The 21,728-nt window shown below is 41.7% G+C and overlaps 1 protein-coding gene and 1 long non-coding RNA gene across 5 annotated transcripts in view; one reads left to right on the top strand and one right to left on the bottom strand.

Annotated features, from left to right (window-relative positions):
- LOC122556801 (uncharacterized) overlaps positions 1-21,728 on the bottom strand; it is a 182,113-nt gene that overhangs the window by 13,429 nt on the left and 146,956 nt on the right. The gene's annotated exons all lie outside the window — the stretch shown is intronic.
- Positions 1-21,728, top strand: part of sh3bp2 (SH3-domain binding protein 2) — a 131,782-nt gene that overhangs the window by 55,623 nt on the left and 54,431 nt on the right. For all 4 annotated transcript variants that reach the window (XM_043703980.2, XM_043703988.2, XM_043703976.2 and 1 more), the window contains one exon: positions 13,047-13,164. In XM_043703980.2, the coding sequence (XP_043559915.2) occupies positions 13,047-13,164 (118 nt within the window). The remainder of the gene's footprint in view (positions 1-13,046; positions 13,165-21,728) is intronic.

The raw sequence follows: 21,728 nt of genomic DNA, 5'->3' as shown, positions 1-21,728 counted from the left end.
CAGGTTTGATTCCCACCTCAGGTTAATGTCTGTGTGGAGTTTGCACATGCTCCCCGTGTCTGCATGGGTTTCCTATGGGTGCTCCGGTTTCCTCCCACAGTCCAAAGATGTGCAGGTCAGGCGAATTGGCCATGCTAGTGCTAGATGCATTAGTTAGGGGTAAATGTAAGGCATGGGAATGGGTCTGGGTGGGTTGCTCTTCAGAGAGTCAGTGTTGGACCGAAGGGCCTGTTTCCATACTGTAGGGAATCTAATCTAACTGTTACCAAGAAACAGATCCAGGCGTATTCTCTTATATTACAAATTGATTATTCTTGTAATGAAAGAAGGGGTGAGAGGGGGATAGATTTAAAAGGGATCTAAAGGGTAATTTTTTCATGCAGAGGGTGGTGTGTGTATGGAATGAGCTGTCAGATGAAGTGGTACAATTACAGCATTTAAAAGGCATGTGGATGCATTTATGAATAGGAAGGGTTTAGAGGGATATGGGCCAAGTGCTGGAAAATGGGATGAGATTAATTTAGGATATCTGGTCAGCATGAACAAGTTGGACCGAAGGGTCTGTTTCTGTGCTGTCCATTTCTATGACTCTATGTATACAGCACCTTTTGCAATGTCTGAAAGTGCTTTACCTGGTTAATCATTGTTGTTAGGTAGGAAAGATGGCAGCCAATCTGTGTACAGTCAGTTTCTACAAACAGCTGTTACATTAATGACCAGATGGTTGACCTAATTAATTATTGGCCAGTGTATGTGGAGGCACCTCTCCTGTTCTTGGTCACATGCTGTGGTGTAAGAATTTGTTATGTTCACCTGAGAGAGCAAGTGCAGCCTTTATTTAAAGTCTTATCCAAAAGATAGCATCCTTGACAGTGGAGACACGCACACAGAAAGATACAGGTGGACACAGACAGAGACATGCACACACAGACAAAGAAGTACACCCATAGATGTGGAAACATAGACAGGGACATGTGCACATTGACAGTGATGCATGCACAAAGGAGAGACTTGCACATACACAAACACTGAGATGTACACATGCAGACAGATGTGCACACACAGAGATGCATGCAGACAAACATGCAGATGCAGACACAGGCGCACAGACACAGAAGTGTGCACACAGATTCAGATGTGCAAAGAAAGAAATATGCACAGAGACACACTCGCAGACACAGGTGTGTGCCTGCATGTCATTTAGGGAAGGAAATCTATCGTCATTACCTGTTCTGGCATACAAGTGACTCCAGATCCACAGAAATATGGTTGACTCTTAAGTGCCCTCTGGTCAATGGGCAATAAATGCTGACCTAGCCAATGATGCCACATCCCATGAATTAATTAAAAAAAGACAAATGTGTGCATTCAGTGAGTGGCTTAAAGACACAGAGAAAGACAGAGACACACACAGTCAGTGGCATGGACACACAGAAACAGAGATACAGACAAAGATACACATACAGCAACACATGTACAGACATTACCTCAACTGAAATTCTCCAGTTTATACGTACTATAGTTAGGAGAGCAATGATGTGAGTGACAATGTCTAATATTCCATTACAAACAATATAAACAATTAGTGTAGACCTTCAGAGGAAACCAATTGTCAAGATTTTGAGCACACTTTGAAAGCACATACAGATCTGTGGGTTGCTGCAGAGCTATTACTGATGGCTGTGTACAATACATCAGAACGTAAAGCACAGAAACAAGCCAATCGATCCAATCAGTCCATTTGGTTTATATTGCACATTAGCTTCCATCTATACTTTCTCATCTACCTCCATCAGTCTGCCTCCCTATTCCCTTCTTCTTCATGTGTATCTATATTTAAACTTATCCATAGCATCATAAAGCTTGACACATTGAAAAAGGTCCTTCAGCCCATCAAACTTGTGCTGGTCAAAAAGCCCCATCGAACTATACTAATTTCATTTTCCAGCACTTTTCCCATAGCTTTGTATACCTTGGTATTGCAAGTGTACTTCTAAATACTTCAATGTTATGAGTGTTTCTGCCTCTCCCACCCGTACAGGCAGTGAGTTCAAGATTCCTGCCACTCTCTGTGTAAAAATAATTTTCCCCACATCCCCTCTAAACCTTCTGCTCTTACCTTAAATCTATGCCCCCGGTCATTTATCCCTGCACTAAGAGAAAAGGTTTCTTCTGTCTATGCCCCTCATAATTTTATACATCTCAATCACATCCCCCTCAGTGTACTCTGCTGCAAGGAAAACAACCCGAGTCTGTCCAATCTCTGATCAAAACTAGAACTCTTGAATGTATGATTTTGTTGTCACATGTATTTTACAGTAAGAATACAGTAAAACTCTTACATCCGAATGAATCTCCTCTGCATCCTCTCCAGCACAATCAGATCCCTCCTATAATTTGGATTCCCGAACTGGACATAATACTCTGGCTGTGGCTTAACCAACATTTTATATAATTCCAACATAACCCCAACATGCCTTTAAACTCCATCTCTCAACTCATGGAGGCAAGCATTCTACATGAGTCTTTAACCATTTTATCTAACTGTCCTGCTACCTTAAGGGACTGAGGTACATGCACACCAAGGTTCCTTTGATTCTCGGTGTTTCCCAGGGTGCTACTGTTCATCAGGAATTCCCTTGCCTTGTTTGTCCAGCCCAAGTGCATCACCTTATATTAATGCAGATTGAATTCTATTTGCCGTTGATCAGCCCATCTGACCAGAACATCTATATCCTCCCATACTCTAAGGCTATTCTCCTCACCATTTACCACCCCACCAATTTTTTGTATCATCAGCAAACTTACTGCTCAAACCTTCTACATTCAAATCTAATCATTAATATGTACCACAAACAGTAAAGGTCCCTAATGCTGATCCCCATGGGATCTCACTGGACACAGGCTTCTGGTCACAAAAGCATCCCTCGACCAACACCCTCTGCTTCCTGCTCCTCAGTTGGAGCCAATTATGGATCCAATTTGCCTAATTTCCTTGGATGTGTGGGCTGTTACCTTTGGTATCAGTCTGCCATTTGGAATCTGATCAAAAGATTTGCTAAACTCCAAGTAGACTACGTCGAATGCATTGTCCTAATCAATGGTTATTTCTTCGAAAAATTCATTCAAGTTGGTCAGAAATGACCTCCCCTTAACAAGACATGCTGACTATTCTTGATTAATCCACACCTCTCCAAGTGTAGATTAATTCAGTCCATCAGACCTGCTTGCAATAGTTTTCCCATCACTGAGATTTGACTGATAGGTCTGTAGTTTCCTGTTTTATTCATTGGTTCCTTCTTATAGAAAAGTACCACATGGGATGTCCTCCAGTCTTCTGGCACCTCTCCTGTGGCCAGAGAGGAATTGAAAAGTATTGCCAGTGCCACTGCTATTTTCTCTCTTGCCTCATTGAACAATTTGGAGTACGTTTCATCTGGCCCTGGAGATTTAACTACTTTTAAGCCTGCCAGACCACTCAAGATGGGCGGCATGGTGGCCCAGTGGTTAGCACTGCTGCCTCACAGCGCCAGAGACCCGGGTTCAATTCCCGCCTCAGGCGACTGACTGTGTGGAGTTTGCACATTCTCCCCGTGTCTGCGTGGGTTTCCTCCGGGTGCTCCGGTTTCCTCCCACAGTCCAAAGATGTGCAGGTCAGGTGAATTGGCCATGCTAAATTGCCCGTAGTGTTAGGTAAAGGGTAAATGTAGGGGTATGGGTGGGTTGCGCTTCGGCGGGTCGGTGTGGACTTGTTGGGCCGAAGGGCCCGTTTCCACACTGTAATGTAATCTAAAAAAAAAAGATGCCTTGTCTGTTCAAGCTAATTTTTTTTAGTGTATCACAGTTCTTTTGTCTGATTTCTATTCCCACAATATCGCTCTCACTAGTGAACACCGACCCGAAGTATTGATTTAGAACACTACCCATGTTATATGGCTCCAAGTACAAATTATCCTTAATTATCCTTTATTCTTTCCATAGTTCTCCTTTCATCAATTTTTTTTGTAAAATAGCTTAGGATTTTCCTTTACCTGTCATGAATCTTTCATCTCGAGCTTCTGCTGTTCTGAGCCCTCAGTATCTGCAGTAAGCCTCCTTTTTTCTCTTTACCCAATCCTGTATATCCCTGATTGTTGGTCACACCATTTCTCTTTATTGCCTTCAATATCCAGGTTATTCAACTTAACAATATCCTGGGTAGCAAGTTCCACACTCTCACCACTTTGTTAATCAAAATATTTCTTTACTAAGGAATTATCTTATGTTGATGATCTTTAGTTTAGGTCTTACCTACAAGTGGAACATTTTCACGATCTAATTTGACAAAACTTTACATAATTTTAAAAAAGCATTCTTATTAGATAACGCTTCAAGAGATTAAGCTTAGAACATAGAACATAGAAAGATACAGCGCAGTACAGGCCCTTTGGCCCTCGATGTTGCGCCGATCCAAGCCCACCTAACCTACGCTAGCCCACTATCCTCCATATGCCTATACAATGCCCGTTTAGATGCCCATAAAGAGGGAGAGTCCACCACTGCTACTGGCAGACCACTCAATATGCCTTGTCTGTTCAAGCTAATTTTTTTTAGTGTATCACAGTTCTTTTGTCTGATTTCTATTCCCACAATATCCCTCTCACTAGTGAACACCGACCCAAAGTATTGATTTAGAACACTACCCATGTTATATGGCTCCAAGTACAAATTATCCTTAATAATCCTTATTCTTTCCATAGTTCTCCTTTCATCAATTCCATGAACTCACGACTCGCTGAGTTAAGAATCCATCCCTAACATCTGTCCTATACCTACCACCCCTTAATGTAAAGCTATGCCCCCTCGTAATAGTTGACTCCACACGTGGCAAAAGGTTCTCATGGTCAACCCTATCTAAACCCCTAATCATCTTGTACACCTCTATCAAGTCACCCCTAAACCTTCTTTTCTCCAATGAAAACAGCCCAAGTGCCTCAGCCTTTCCTCATACGATTTTCCTACCACACCAGGCAACATCCTGGTAAACCTCCTCTGCACCCGTTCCAGTGCCTCCACATCCTTCCTATAGTATGGCGACCAAAACTGCACACAATACTCCAGATGCGGCCGCACCAGAGTCTTATACAACTGCAACATGACCTCAGGACTCTGGAACTCAATTCCTCTACCAATAAAAGCCAGTACGCCATATGCCTTCTTCACCGCACTATTTACCTGGGTGGCAACTTTCAGAGATCTGTGTACATGGACACCAAGATCCCTCTGCTCATCCACACTACCAAGTATCCGACCATTAGCCCAGTACCCCATCTTTTTGTTACTCTTACCAAAGTGAATCACCTCACACTTACCTACATTGAACTCTATTTGCCACCTTTCTGCCCAGTTCTGCAGCATATCTATATCCCGCTGTAAACTGACACATCCTTCCTCACTGTCAACAACTCCACTGACTTTCGTATCATCTGCAAACTTGCTCACCCAACCTTCTAGCCCCTCCTCCAGGTCATTTATAAAAATGACAAACAGCAATGGTCCCAAAACAGATCCTTGCGGAACACCGCTAGTAACTGCACTCCAAGATGAACCTTTACCATCAACTACTACCCTCTGTCTTCTTCCAGCCAGCCAATTCTTAATCCAAATCTCCAACTCACCCTCAATGCCATACCTCCGTATTTTCTGCAGTAGCCTACCATGGGGAACCTTATCAAATGCCTTACTAAAATCCATATACACCACATCTACCACTTTACCCTCATCTACCTCCTTAGTCACCTTCTCAAAGAATTCAATAAGGTTTGTGAGGCACGACCTGCCCTTCACAAAACCATGCTGACTATCCTTGATCACATTATTCCTATCCAGATGTTCAAAAATCCTATCCCTTACAATTCTCTCTAAGACTTTGCCCACAACAGAAGTGAGACTCACCGGCCTATAGTTACTAGGGTTATCCCTACTCCCCTTCTTGAACAAGGGAACCACATTTGCTATCCTCCAGTCTTCGGCACTATTCCTGTAGACAACGGGGACATAAAAATCAAGGCCAATGGCTCTGCAATCTCCTCCCTTGCTTCCCAGAGAATCATAGGATAAGTGCCATCAGGCCCAGGGGACTTATCTATTTTCACCCTTTCCAGAATTTCCAACACCTCTTCCCTACATACCTCAAAGCCGTCCATTCTAATTAATTGCGACTCAATATTCACATCGGCAACAATGTCCTGTTCCTGAGTGAATACGAACGAAAAGTATTCATTCAGTGTCTCCCCAATCTCTTCAGCCTCCACACGCAACTTCCCACTACTATCCTTGACTGGACCTATTCCTTTTCCAATGGGTACAACCTAATAGTTCTAGTATCATCCTTATTACCTTTTTTTTTTATTTCTGATTCCTGGAATTGCAGGACTAATGTATGAGGAGAGATGGGTTGGGTTGAGACTATATTTACTAGAGTTTAGAAGAATGAGAGGGAATCTCATAGAAATCTATAAAGTTCTAACAGGTAGGTTAGAAGTAGAACATGCAGGTAGGTGCTAATTGAGTGAGTACTAAGTGAACAGTCCTGAAATTTAAGTCATTAATTCAAGAGATTCATTTATATTGTAAGTATAGGGATAAACAGATTCCCTACAGTGTGGAAACAGGCCCTTCGGCCCAACAAATCCACACTGACCCTCCAAAGAGTAACCCACCCAGACTCATTTCCCCCTGACTAATGCACCTAACACGATGAGCAATTTAACATGGTCAGTTCACCTGACCTTCACATTGTGGGAGGAAACCAGATCAAACCCGCTCAGACATGGGGAGAATGTGGAAACTCCACACAGACAGTCATCCTAGGCAGGAATTGAACCCAGGTCCCTGGCACTGTGAGGTAGCAGTGCTAACCACTGAGCCACCATGTCACCCTTGTTACCCAATACTAGTTAGCAGTCACCATTCTGAAAATGTTCCCCTTATCCCAACTCTCTGTCTTCTATTAGTTAGCCAATTCTTTATCTATGCTACTGTACCTTCAACACTATGGACTGTTACCTTATTAAGTAGCCTAACATGTAAGCACATTCTGAAAATCCTTGTTGCTTGTTATCTCCTCAAATAATTCCAATGGATTTGTCAGGCATAATTTCCCTTTCATGAAGCCATGCTCACTCTGCTTGATTGTATTATGTATTTCTAAATGTTCTGCTATTATGTCCTTCATAACTTTTTTTAATATTTTCCAAAAACAGATGAGAGGTGATCTGATTGAAACATACAGAATCCTGAGGAGATTTGACAGATTGAATACTGAAAGAATGTTTCTCCCCTTTGGGAGAGATTAGAACTAAGGGGGACAGTTTGAACTTTAGGTAGGAGTTGCCCATTGAAGACTAAGATGTGGAGAGTAGATTGTGCAACTTCACTTGTTATGCTATACTGGAAGGCCAATGTAGTGTTCCTGTGGAGTCTTAACTCATTGTGCTTATAGTAGTGTAATCCCAGAGAGATTTCAAACCTTCTGTTGTATGCACAGTGATATAATCTACACCAGCCTCTCACTCACACTGCTCTCTCTCTTTCTTCCCCCTTACTAAACCCATGGTTCTATTTTTGTGAGAGCATAAATCAAGCAAGGGTTATTCAGTATCAAGGACACAAGTTGTCAGTCATTATGTGTGAGCATACATACAAGTTGGGGGACTTTTTAGATTAGTTAAGATTACCTACAGTGTGGAAACTTCGGCCCCTTATACTGCTTTGTCTTCCTACCTTTAAACCAAAAGATCTAGATACAAATCCCATCTGCCACAGAAACAAAAACAGAAATTGCTGGAAAAACTCAGCACATTTGGCAGCATCTGTGGAGAGAAATCACAGTTTCAGGTCCAGTGACCCTTCTTCAGAGATGTGTCTGAACAGATTGATCAAAACTATTTTTTTAACACAAGCTGGTAGATATTCTCATCTATTGGAAACCAATGTTGGGAAATGGGTTCTTCGGGATTCTGTAAATATTGTAAAATTGTTTCTGGTGACATCTCACAGCTGAAAGTTAAAAGCTTTGCTGTATGTTATTGGTGAACACATTCACCCTAACAACTATCATAGCTCCTCCTTATCAGTACTCTCAAACAGTGATAGCTGAATAGTCAGGACAAGTAGGAACCTGAGCTGATTTATTGTGGGTGGTGAGGCCAGTTGCTATGCTGCTACTGACACTCTATCAGTAACAAACTACCTAGTGGATTAAGCTAGGTCTGTCGGGAACAAATGTTTTCCAGCTGAATTATCTGAGCCATTGGTGGGCAGCTAGTCTTTACTTATTTTTTTGCTTTACTTATTTGTTACTGAGACATCTTTCAGGTCAGCCCTGATTTCATTGAATGGTGGAGCTGAAAAGCCTCCTCCTGCTCCTACGTCTTATAGTCTTGTACTTGCTAAGAACTGTGAGTAACCGGGAGGCACAGTTTCTAGGAAAGTCTATGTCCCTAATTGTGAGGGGTCAGAAATAATTTTATAAATTAGTTAAGCCTTTGGAGAATTCCTCATCTGATCAGACTGATCTTTTCTCTAAATGTAATGAATGCTGGCTGAGTGGTGCTGGCTGAGTGGTAGCATTGCTTTATAGGTATGCTCTTCTTACTACACAGATTGGTTATTAAATTGTTGCCATACTTCCAAGACTAGATTTTGAGCGGTTGAATTTCATTAATCCAAACCCATTGTCCCCATCCTCATCCCAACCAGCTATTCCTTAATTAATCATCTCCAGATCCAAAACTACTTACTCCTACAATACAACAGTAACTACACTTCAAAAGTACTTCAATGGTGTAAATTCTTTAGGATATTTTGAGGTCATACAGAATCTTTGGATCAAGTTCAATCTTTGTTTATTAGTTTGAATGGTTCTGAGCAGTGTCTCTATGACAGAAATGTCATTACATTACTCAGAGCAGGCTCAAGGGGCTACCTTTGGCTCTTATATAATTACAGTGTTTGTCCCTGTCTATGGATTATGTTCAGGATCAGTGGTAGAATTTGATGGCTTTACTGAATCAAACACTCCTTCTAAAGCTGTAATCTGCAGCAGTTTTACATGGCCTTTGTGAAGTTGGGATATACAGACACTAGAAATGTACAGCCTGTGGTACGTTTAGATTTTACTTGTGAATCTGTACCAGAATTCTGTGAAGCTAATGTAACTATATTGTAGTCAGTCTGGTGATGTTATGCAATAAAGAAGTCGGCCTTTTATTAGATTCAGTTGTAGATGGTCGAAGGAAGCTGAATGCATAAAGCATTGAACTTTGCTGAGAAGTTTCTGTTTTTGTTGTATAGAAAGCATTAAGATACAGAATCAGGCCACTGGGTTCAACAGGCCCACGTTGATATTTATGTTCCACCCTTCATCGAATCTCACCAACATGTTTTCTTCCTTTCTCTTGCAAGTATTTATCTAGCTCTCTCTTTCCTCCCAAAATCCAAAGATGTGCAGATCAGGGTGAATTGGCCATGCTAAATTGCCCATAGTGTTAGGTCTGAAAATGTGTTGCTGGAAAAGCGCAGCAGGTCACCAGCAACACATTTTCAGCTCTGATCTCCAGCATCTGCAGCCCTCACTTTCTCCTCATAGTGTTAGGTCCATTAGTCTAGGGTAAATGTAGGGTATTGGGCAGGGGAATGGGTCTGAGTGGGTTACTCTTCGGAGTGTTGAAGGAATCTTTTGGGCCAAATGGTCTGTTCCAGACTGTAGGGAATCTAATCTAGTACATTTGTGCAATTTGCTTTAAATATTCCATTCAACAGTGAGTTCTCATCACTCCATAGGTAGAGAAGCTTCTCGTGACTTTCTTATTTAATTTATTAATGACATGTTTTAATTTATGGATCTTAAATTTGTTCTCACTCACATGAAGATATCTTCTCTATCTACTCAATTAAATCCTCTGACAATCTTAAAAACCTCTTTTAGGTTATTCCTTAGTCTTTTTTTCTAAAGAAAATTGCTTCCAGTCTTTTCTGATAGGTGTAACTTCTCAATGGTATAATTCTCAGCCTTTACTTACCTTCTCTGTTGCTTTTCTATCTTTTTTAAGATACAGAAATCATAACAGAACGTGGTATTCCAATTGTCCACATCAGAGTTGATGCAAATGTTTATATCCCACATATGCTTCCACCCGTCCTAACTCAAGTCGCCCTATTAGCGTTATCTTGGCAATTCCTTTCTTCTTAGTGTGTCTACACAAATGCATCTGTGTTATTCATCTCAACAACTCCTTGCCACATGTACTCAATACTCTGAGCAAGAATTTTATTGCTATATTGGTCTTCATGGTCTTGCTTGGGTTTGCAATCTGCAGCTTTAGTTTCACAAACAGGGCATGAATCAAGGACTGGCATCTGTATATAACTGAAGCTGTAGGACCTTACTCTTCGGAGAATTTTGTAGTGTGTGTGGTTACGAGCCAAGGTCTATTCATGGGCGCATATAGTGTCCACTTGAGCAAAAACAGGATGTGAGCATTCGGTTACACCATATCTGCAAAGCTTCTGTGACATTTCAGCCTCTGCATTCAAGCTGCAAGAATTGGCGGAGCATCAGTACTGACCCTGCAATGTATACAGTTCCTAATCTCTGACGTGGTTTAGAATCAAATACAGACAGTTAGCTCCAAATATGAAGTCATTGTTACTCATGTTCTGGCCCCACACAGTTAACATTTCCAGACAGATTCTGATGAACTCTTTTTTTAAAAAAAAATTCATTCTTAGAATATGAGAGCTTCTAATTGATGGTGATGATGAAGATGGTAATGAGCTGCGCTCCTTAGAACTGAGTGATTTGTTGAAATATTTCAGATGGTAATATCACATATAGGCCAGAACTAGGTAAAAATGCGTCAAATCCTTTTTTAAAGGACATTAGTAAACAAGGTGGGTTTTTGCAATTAAGTTGTACGGTCACTTTTACTCACTATTAGCTTCACTGACAGCTTTGACTTGGCTGCGCAACCATTTCCAAGGTTGATCCACTTTTTAAGAATTGATGCAAAGGTGCCAGGATGGATACTAGGTTATGTTTGGACTTAACATAATAAATTAACAGTCAAGAAATTACCCAAGCTCCAGTACAGATGTGGAAGCCGGGAACCCTTGACCTCGCTTCACCTTCAAACGGGTATAACCCAATCTTGTTGACTGTGTAGCCCAAGTAAGACGCTTGCGGGGCCTGGAACATATTTTTCCCTTCTTAAGCGTATGCCTGCTTTGGAAAAAGCCTTTGGACTTTACCAAGTTCTCTAAGTGTTCCTTGTTAGTTTTCCCTGTTATTTGAACGTCATCTAGATAAATGGCGAGCTGAGGTAGAACTTGCAAACTGTTCTCCATCTTCAGCTGAAAAATTGAACAGGCTGGCAGTACCCTAAATGGCAGTCTCATATATTGGTACAAACCCTGATGGGTATTAATTGGAGCATACTTCTGGAAATCCTCATCTAAATGCAATTGCAAGTAAGAGCGACTCATGTCTAGCTGCACGAGAACAGCTCTCTGCCACAAAACTCCCCATAAAGGCAAAATGACCCATCGGCCTTCACAACCAGTGCTGCCCATTCTGCAAATTGGACTAGTTTGATGATTCCTTTGCATTCCAGCTGTTTGACTTCTTCTACTTTTGCCCATAAGGCAATGGCACTGGTGGGCCTTGCAGAATCATGGAATTGCTTCCTAGCCAACATGCACGGTGGTCTTGGCTCCTCTGATAGTTCCTAAACTTTTCTGGAGACTTCTGGTCACCCAGGCAACCATATTCTAATTGAAAAATGTTGAGCCAATGCAGGTGAATCTCTCGCAAGCAATTCCGCCTCATCAAGCATGGACCCAAGCCTTTTTTTACAATCACTGAACCAGTCGCTTTTCATAAGAGATGGGAACCACAATTGTACACTTAATCTGTCAATGTTCCACAGTACGGGTAGTTCTTCTAGAACGGGATGCTTGCATTCTTGTCCGTGTTGTAGAAAAATCACACTTTCGAAACAGTGCTTAAAGTGTTGATGATGTAATCATGTTACAGTCAAAACACATTTTAGAAGTTCACACTTGAGAAACAGTGTCCCCAGTTTGGCAATTGTGCTACAGCACATTATAACGGAACAATCATTTCAGTTCTCAGCTTAGCCGAGGTCTTACACAAACTTAAGAGTTGCAGTCTGGAGTGAATTTTTTAAAAACTAGTTCTGGGATGACTTCTATGGCCACACCATTATTGACTTCTATTAGAACTGGGTGACCATTTGACCAGACGTTTATTTTGATTGGTTCTGATTTGGATGTTGCTAAGTCATTTAACTGTTTCAGATGTAGGTGGACTTTCAGGGTATGAACTCTCCTGGCTACCAGCCTATAAGTTATTTTACTCAATTTAGGTCGGGTAAGACTCTTTAACTATCTCAAGTCAGCATACTGGCACAATGACTTGTGGGCCAGGATCCTGAAGATAATTTTAATCTTTTGGCCAAGGCTTGACTTTGTTTTGGGGTTTTGTTGTGGACTGACCTAGAGTCCCTTTGATCACAATATGTCCCGAATGAGGCTATACAATTCCTCGCAGGTGTTCCCTCGTTTGGACTGGTGAAGATGTCTGCTTCCCTCAGAATATCCTGTAACTCTCATGCTCCACTTACAATATTTGCCAATGATAAAGCCAGTTGTAGTACCTGTTTGAAGTCCAGTTGAATGGCTACCAATCATTGCCGCTAATGACAGAGCAGCCCCATGGTTTGCTAAGACAATGGCAACTTCTCCATGGTTCCATCATGGTTGCTCTGATCTGGCTAGGTTGCTGAGGAATCTGGTGAGATTTGTCTTAACTGAAGCTGCTGTTGAATGTGCCCTGGGGATGTTCAGGCAGCTCAGCTCCTTGAGCCTGCTCCCCTGTTTTAATATAAATATGGCTGATCTCATCTAGGCCTTAACTCCACTTCCCAGTCTGCTCTCCATAACCCTGTTACTGTGGTGTTTACTTCTCTCTTTCTTTTCCTCAGAGTTATGAGATCAACAGAAGAAACAACATCAAGCAATGTGTTTCCCTTCAAAATCATTCACATTAATAAGAAACACAGAACCTGGTACTTTTCAGCAGCATGCGAGGAGGAGAGAAAGGTGAGAGCATTTGGTTTAATATGAACACTGCTGTTAGTGTCTGGTTGAGGATGGTGAAAGTCCCCCTACATCTGAAACAGTTAAATGACTGTAGAAGTAAATAGGGGCATGGCATGTGGCTACAGTATTATTTGGAGATTATAATCTATAGTGTCCTAACTTCTTATAACCGCTGTTGCAAGTGCTCCATTTAAAAATACCTAAAAATGCAAGGTAAGACTTTTATTTAAGAATTGAACGAATTGTTTAATTATTTTATTATTTCAGTGTAAGTCCAGTTCTGACTCAATAGCAATCAGTGAATGAAAACTTTGAAAGCAATTTCTTCTACATCAGTGTTATCCACCATGTTAGCCATTCAGTAGCTAATTGGGAATCCTGATGTCAATATTGTAATTATTTTATTAATTGATTAATAAGTGAAACATAAATAATATATACCAATGACAGGCATATAATTTTATTATTACTTATTGAACTGTGTATTCATGTGAACTTTGTCTTATGTATGTACAGGTATATTTTTAAAATTCATTCATGGAATATAGGTATTGCTGGCAAGACCAGCATTTATTGTCCAGTCTTGAGAAGGTGGTACTGAGCTGCATTCCTGAACTGCTACACCTTGTGTGTTACCATAAAGGACACTCATTCACAACATTTCCTCTCATTCTCAACGTTTCCTCTCGTCTGAGTCATGGTGACCCTCCTGTTCAATGACTACCAATCGTTGCTGTCTAATGACAGATTAATTCCTGAAGAAGGGCTTATGCCCGAAACATCGATTCTCCTGTTCCTTGGATGCTGCCTGACCTGCTGCGCTTTTCCAGCAACACATTTTCAGCTCAGTAATGACAGAGCAGCCCATGGTTTGTTAAGACAATGATGACTTTACCTTTTTTAAACCCACAGTGCTGTTAGGAAGGAAGTTTCAGGATTTTGACCAGCCATGATGCAAGAACAGTGGGACCTTTCCAAATCTGGAACTGCAGAAAGTTCTAGCTGATGTGTGACTTGTAGGAAAACTTCACAGAGTATTTCAAAATGTTTGCAGCTCTATCCTTCTACGTTATAGAGGTTTTGTGTTTGGATTGTGTTCCCTAGAAGCCACGTTTGTGAGATGTTACAGTGTATCTTGTAGGCATTGTAGCCGCTACGCATTAGTTGTGTAGGGAGTGAATGTTTAAGGTGGATATCAGTGAATGTTTAAGGTGAATGTTTAAGGTAGGATATCAGTTAAGTTGTTTGTTATGACAAAGATGGTGTCGAGTTTCTTAAGTGCAGTTGTATCTGTACTCATTCAGGCAAGTGAAAAGTATTCCACTAAACTCTTACTTTGTACCTTGTAAGTGTTGAAAGATTATGACGTGAGTCACTTACTGAAGAAATCCTAGGCTTTAAGCTGCTCTTGTAGCCATAGAATTTATATAGATGGACCAGTTAGTTTCTGGTCAGTGGCAACCCCCAGGATATTGACAGGGGGAGGGATAAGTGATGATGAAGTGATGACATCGAAGCTCAAGAGGACATGATTCCATTTGTTGTTGTTGCAGGTGACCATTGATTGTCTTCTGCATGACATGAATGTTATTTGGCATTTCACTGTTCAACCTGAATATTGTTCACATTTTACTTTCTGTTTGAACAGACTTTCTTCATTGTCTGAAAAGTTAAGGATGGTACTGAATATTGTGCATTCATCAGCAAACATCTCAACTTTAGATCTTCATTTGGAGGGAAGGTCATGATTTGATTTATTTGACCAGTATTTTTACAAAATACAGCGAAATGTGTTGTACAATGTTGCCACCTTCTGACACCATCTTAAAAACACAGGAATATAAATCAATACGTAGAATATAAAGGCAGAAAATAAAGGAATAAAGAAAAATTGTTCAATTTTACAGTCTAACTTGTTAAGTGTCTGCCATGGGCCTTCGCTGCACCACTGCCACTGGAACAAAAGTTGCCACTCATCAGTACCATCTCGCCTCTACCAATGCCCTCACCACTATTAATCTTCGTTAGCCCTCGCCAATGCAGATGCCACCGAAGCTTCCAGGTATCATGCTGACTCAAACTCGATTCTGTTGCCACAATGAGTATGCTTTGGGCCCACCTCACTGATGCAGTCGGTGCCGATGCTGCTGGATCTTGTACTGGGCTCAAACTTGCCTTTGCCACCACCTCCATGAATCTGCGCTTGATGCAGGTGCTGCCAGGAACCCAAACTTGCCTCTGCTGCAGCAACAATGAGACAGCACTAGGACCGCCCTGTCAATACAGAAGCTGCCAGGAACCCTTACTCACCTCCAACACTGCTTTGCTGGGCCTATATGAGTCCCTGCTGGTCTCATTCACCACCACCATCACCTTGACCAAGGTCTTCAACAAGAAGTAAATAAAAGAAAAGAGAGGAAAAAAAAAGAAACAAAAACAAAACCAGATGATCCCCAGGCTCAGAAGCCCTACTCCGACGTCATCTTAGATGAAGTCTGTGAGGTCATTTATGTAACAGCAGAAAGTTGGGGCCAGGTAGGCCTTGGGGGTAATTTTGCAGTAATATCATTGACCTAAGATAATTGGCCTCCAACAACTACAGCTTAGAGTTTACAACCCTATAGTAGAATGTTATCAGAATCCATAACCTTTGCTGTTTTCAGAATGTCCAGTCCTTCTGGATATTTTGTCAACAGAATCAAACTAGCTACTGAGATAATGGATCTTGGGAGGAGCATTTATTATGCATTTAGCACATGGGTGGTTATAACTGCTTCAACCTTGTCTTTCAAACTCACATCCTGGCTGTACCTCAGCGAGGATAGAGGTATTTGTGGAGGCTCTTTCTGCCTTTAATTGCTCACCACTACTTATAGCAGGGCTGCAGAGCCTTAATCTAATCTCTTGGTTGTGGGTTTGTTTAGCTAAGTCTACAGCATGATGTTTCCACTATTTAGCATTCATGCAGTCCTGTGTTGCAGCTGCACCAAGTTGCCAACTCCTTTTTTCATATAACTGTTTCTGCACCTGGCTTCCTCTTCTGCGCTCTTCGTTGAACCAAAGTCAGTTCCCTGTTGGTAATAGTGGAATGGTAGATATAATAGACCATAAAGTTACAGGGTTTTGTGAAATGCACATCTAACTCATGGTCTCTAAGTGTTTGAGTTTCTAGATCTGTTCTGAATCTACTGTATTGTGCAATCCTTTATCCATTCACAAATACTGTAAAATCAGGAAGAGATGCTGTAGTTGTGGTAATGTCACTGGACCAGCAATCTAGAGACTCATGCTTATTCTTTGGGGGAGTGGCTTCAAATCCCATCATGACAACTGACGGAATTTAAATTCAATGGAGGCTGAGGGCTGGCCTTAAAGGAAGTTAGGGAACTAGGATGGTGCTTACAACAAACAGTTTCATGGTAATCATGAACAACATTGCAAATCCAGATTTTGATATTTTTGACCAAACTGTTCAGTCATGTTATTACAACTCCTGATTTTAGTCATAGAGTCATAGAGATGCACAGCATGGAAACAGACCCTTCGGTCCAACCCGTCCCTGCCGACCAGATATCCCAACCCAATCTAGTCCCACCTGCCAGCACCCGGCTCATATCCCTCCAAACCCTTCCTATTCATATACCCATCCAAATGCCTCTTAAATGTTGCAATTGTACTAGCCTCCACCACTTCCTCTGGCAGCTCATTCCATACACGTACCACCCTCTGTGTGAAAACGTTGTCCCTTAGGTCTCTATTATATCTTTCCCCTCTCACCCTAAACCTATGCCCTCTAGTTCCGGACTGCCCGACCCCAGGGAAAAGACCTTGCCTATTTACCTTATCCATGCCCCTCATAATTTTGTAAACCTCTATAAGATCACCCCTCAGCCTCCGACGCTCCAGGGAAAACAGCCCCAGCCTGTTCAGCCTCTCCCTGTAGCTCAGATCCTCCAACACTGGCAACATCCTTATCAATCGTTTCTGAACTCTTTCACGTTTCACAACATCCTTTCGATAGGAAGGAGACCAGAATTGCACGCAATATTCCAACAGTGGCCTAACCAATGCCCTGTACAGCCGCAACATGACCTCCTAACTCCAGTACTCAATACTCTGACCAATAAAGGAAAGCATACCAAATACCTTCTTCACTATCCTATCTACCTGCGACTCTACTTTCAAGGAGCTATAAACCTGCATTCCAAGGTCTCTTTGTTCAGCAACACTCCCTAGGACCTTACCATTAAGTGTATAAGTCCTGCTAAGATTTGCTTTCCCAAAATGCAGCACCTCGCATTTATCTGAATTAAACTCCATCTGCCACTTCTCAGCCCATTGGCCCATCTGTCAAGATCCTGTTGTAATCTGAGGTAACCCTCTTCGCTGTCCACTACACCTCCAATTTTGGTGTCATCTGCAAACTTACTAACTGTACCTCTTATGCTCGCATCCAAATCATTTCTGTAAAAAGGTAGAGGACCCAGCACCGATCCTTGCGGCACTCCACTGGTCACAGGTCTCCAGTCTGAAAAACAACCCCCCTCCACCACCACCCTCTGTCTTCTACCTTTGAGTCAGTTCTGTATCCAAAAGGCTAGTTCTCCCTGTATTCCATGAGATCGAACCTTGCTAATCAGTCTCTCATGGGGAACCTTGTCGAACGCCTTACTGAAGCCCATATAGATCACATCTACCACTCTGCCCTCGTCATGTTCAAATCAACTAAAGTTATCCAAACGTATCCAGTTTTAGGGGTTCAGATTACTCGCCTTGATTAAATCAATGCAACAGTAAGAACTAAAAGTAAACAATTTTATAATGAAGGAAATCCCAGGTTCTCACATAGAAAGTAAATTTGTTCTAATTTGCACAATAATAACCTTATGAATATTTTGTTGAACGATGGGGATAAATGAAAACCTTTATACTGAAGCTTATTGTTGCAGTCAAAACAGGAAACAAAAGATCTATTTACCAAGCCATGTGCCTTTGTCAGTGAAGCGAACAAAGGTAAAGAATTTTCATGAAGGTCATGCGTATTGGTCGATAAAGCAGTTGCTCTGGTTAAACCTATTTGTCAGTTTCTTGACTTCAAACTAATACATGAAAGCACTTCTGTTAGTTCTTGTGACTCTACCTTTGTAACTATCTTTCTAAATCACTTGATAACCCTTCTCAGCCTTAAACTGGTATAAAAGCTAACTGTTGCATTTCTCTCTTCACATTTTGCACTTTATTCTAATAAAATGTCATGAGGTGTTTCACATGAGGATGACACTAGTCCGTGAGGTGTTAGGGCAGGTAATCAAAAACATTGTTAAAAAAGTAGATGTTAAAGAGTGTTATGAAGAAAAAGAGAGGTGGGGTTGGGGGTAGAAGACAGAGACTGAGGGAAATTCCGGTGTTTAGGAATTAGATAGCTGAAGTCATGACCATGAATGGTGGAGTAATTAAAACAAAGGATCCTGAAGCGACTGGCATTAGAGGAAAGTAAATAACTCAAAAGGTTGCAGAGACTTGGAGGGGCCTTGGCCATCTAGGGACTTGGAAACCAGGATTGGGATTTTAAAACTGAAACTTTGTTTAATCATGAATCAATGTAAGTTAGCAGAGAAACAATTGATGAATGAACATTGATTAAATATATACATGACATAGAGATTTGGAGGACCTCAAGTTAATAATGTGTAGAATATGGGAAGTTGGCCAGAAATACAGAATCACAGAAATCTTATGGCATAGAAGAAGGCCATTTGGCCCATCGGGCCTGCACCATTTCTTGGAATGAGCATAATTACCTTCTCCCCACCCCCACCCTCCTCTAGCTTATCTCTCCACGCTTCAGGCTCTCTGCCTTTATTCCTGATGAAGGGCTTTTGCCCGAAATGTCGATTTCACTGCTTGTCGGATGCTGCCTGAATTGCTGTGCTCTTCCAGCACCACTGATCCAGAATTACCTAGTGCCAATCTCCTACTTTTTTTCCCTATCCTTGCATTCTATTTCTATCCAAATATTCATATAATGTCCTCTTGAATGCTTCGATTTAGCCTGATTCTATCAAACCTCTAGACAGTGTGTTTCATACCCTAACTACTCATTGAGTGAAAACATTTTACTCGCATCACCTTTTTTTTGCAAATCACGTTAAATCTATGCCATCAAATTTTTTTTTAATAAGCGGGAACTGTTTCTCCCTAATTATTCTATCCAGCCTACTCATGATTTTTAATACCTCAGGATTGACAAGTCCAACTGTAACAAAGGCACAGATGAGTGTTTCAGCATCAGATGGCCTGAGGGACGTGTGAAATTTGGAAATATTACAGAACTGGAAATGTATACACTTGGATATGTGTCAGAAGCTCTCCCTGAGGCTAGATATGGCACCAACGTTGGGAAAAGATTCCCCCATCCACTTCCTTCTATTCCTCCAGATTGTCTTGGAACTTCCATGAAATGAAAACTAATCTCCAGTTTATCCCTTATTTACTATGAATACATTTGTTCATTTGTTACAAACATTGGCAGGGAGGTGGGATCCTCAACAGCAGGGAGGCAAGTGCGAGGCTCAAAGGAGATACAGTCATCAGAAATAGTAAGTTGAAGAGACAGGTCAGGCTGGAACATGACAGGGAGCAAAGAATGCCTGTTAGATCCAATTGCATCTATTTCAGTGCAAGAGGGCTGACAGGTAAGGCCAGTGAACTCAGGGCGTGGATAGGTACGTGGGACTGGGATATTATAGCCATTACAGAAACATGGCTAAGGGGCAGACAGGACTGGCACATGGCAGCTTAATGTGCCAGGGTACAGGTGCTTTAGGCGGGACAGAGGTAGTGGAAGGAGGGAAGGGGTGTTGCATTTTTGATTAACGTTGAGTATCACAGTAGGTGTCAGAGTTGAAATAACTGAAGGATCATTCAGTGAGGCTTTGTGGGTGGAGCTAAGAAATAAAGGGATGGTGACGTTACTGGAGCTATACTATCAGCCCCCAAATAATCAATGAGAATTATAAGAACAATATACAGGAAGATTGGGGAGACGTGCAGGAGCAATAGGGTTGTCATAGAACATAGAAAAGTACAGCACAGAATAAGCCCTTTGGCCCACGATGTTGTGCCGAGGTTTAATCCTAATGTAAAATATAGTAACTTAACCTACACACCCCTCAACTCACTGCTCTCCATGTGCATGTCCAGCAGTCGCTTAAATATCCCTAATGACTCTGCTTCCACCACCACAGTTGGCAACGCATTCCAAGCATTCACAACTCTCTGCGTCAGAACCTTCCTCTGATGTCCCCTCTATACCTTTCTCCTAATATCTTAAAACTATGACCCCTCATATCAGTCAATCCTGCCCTGGGGAAAAGTCTCTGGCTATTGACTGTATCTCTCATTATCTTGTTTACCTCAAGTAGTAGGGGATTTTAATTTTCCTAACATAAACTGGGACTACCTTAGCGTTAAGGGCTTGGATGGGGTGGAATTTGTTAAGTGCATTCAGAAAGTTTCCTCAAGCAGTATATAGAGGGTCCTACTCAGGAAGGGGCAAAACTTGACCTATTCTTAGAAATAGGGCAGGACAGGTGATGGAGGTGGTAGTGGGGGAGCACTTTGGGACCAGTGACTATAGTTCTATTAATTTTAAGAAAGGTACAAAACTGGTCTACAGGTTCAAGTTCTAAACTGGGACAAAGCGAATTTTGATGGAGTTAGACAGGAGCTTGCAGGGGTTGATTGGAGAAGTTTGTTTGCAGGCAAAGGGACCTCTGGCAAGTGGGAGGCCTTTAAAAATGAGATAGATAGAGTTCAAGGTCTATATGTTCTTGTGAGGGTCAAGGGCAAGGTTGGCAGGAATAGGGAACCCTGGATGACAAGAAATATTGAGGATTTGACCAAAAAAAAAGGAGGAGGCATGGCTCAGGTACAGGCAGTTGGAATAGCTGGGATCAAAGGTATCCCTGGAGGTATACAGGGAATACAGTAGCTTACTGACAAAGGAAATCAGGAGGGTGATAAGGCGGCACAAGATGGCCTTGTGAAGATTAGGCTGAGAAGATTAGGGTGAATCCAAAGAGGTACCTTAAGTATATTAAAGGAAAAAAAATCTAGAGAGAGAATAGGGCCCCTCAAGTGGACATGTATATGTGGAACCACAGGAGATGGGCGGGGTCCTCAATGAATATTCCTCCTCTATATTTACTGTGGAGTAAGACATGAAGATTGGGAATTTGGGGAGGTTAGTGGTGATATCTTAGGGACAGTCCATATCACAGTATAGGAGGTGTTGGATGTATTAGAATGTATGAAGGTAGATAAATTTCTTGGTCCTGACCAGATATATCCAAGAACATTGCAAGAGGTTAGAGAAGAAATTATGGGGGTCCTGGCTGATATTTAGACCCATGCATCACCGTTAGCCATGGGTGAAGTCCTGGAAGACTGGAGGGTAGCTCATTCTATACACACACCACCCTGTGTGTGCAAAAGTTGCCCCTTAAGTCCCTTTTATATCTTTCCTCTCTTATCCTAAACCTATGCCCTCTAGTTCTGGAACC

Source organism: Chiloscyllium plagiosum, unplaced genomic scaffold, assembly GCF_037043375.1.
Source record: "Chiloscyllium plagiosum isolate Xiang-an unplaced genomic scaffold, Cpla_swu_hap1 HiC_scaffold_2, whole genome shotgun sequence".
NCBI classification, from domain to species: Eukaryota; Metazoa; Chordata; class Chondrichthyes; order Orectolobiformes; family Hemiscylliidae; genus Chiloscyllium; species Chiloscyllium plagiosum.
Note: the sequence above shows the minus strand (reverse complement) of the source record. Positions and strands in the feature narration are given on the sequence as shown.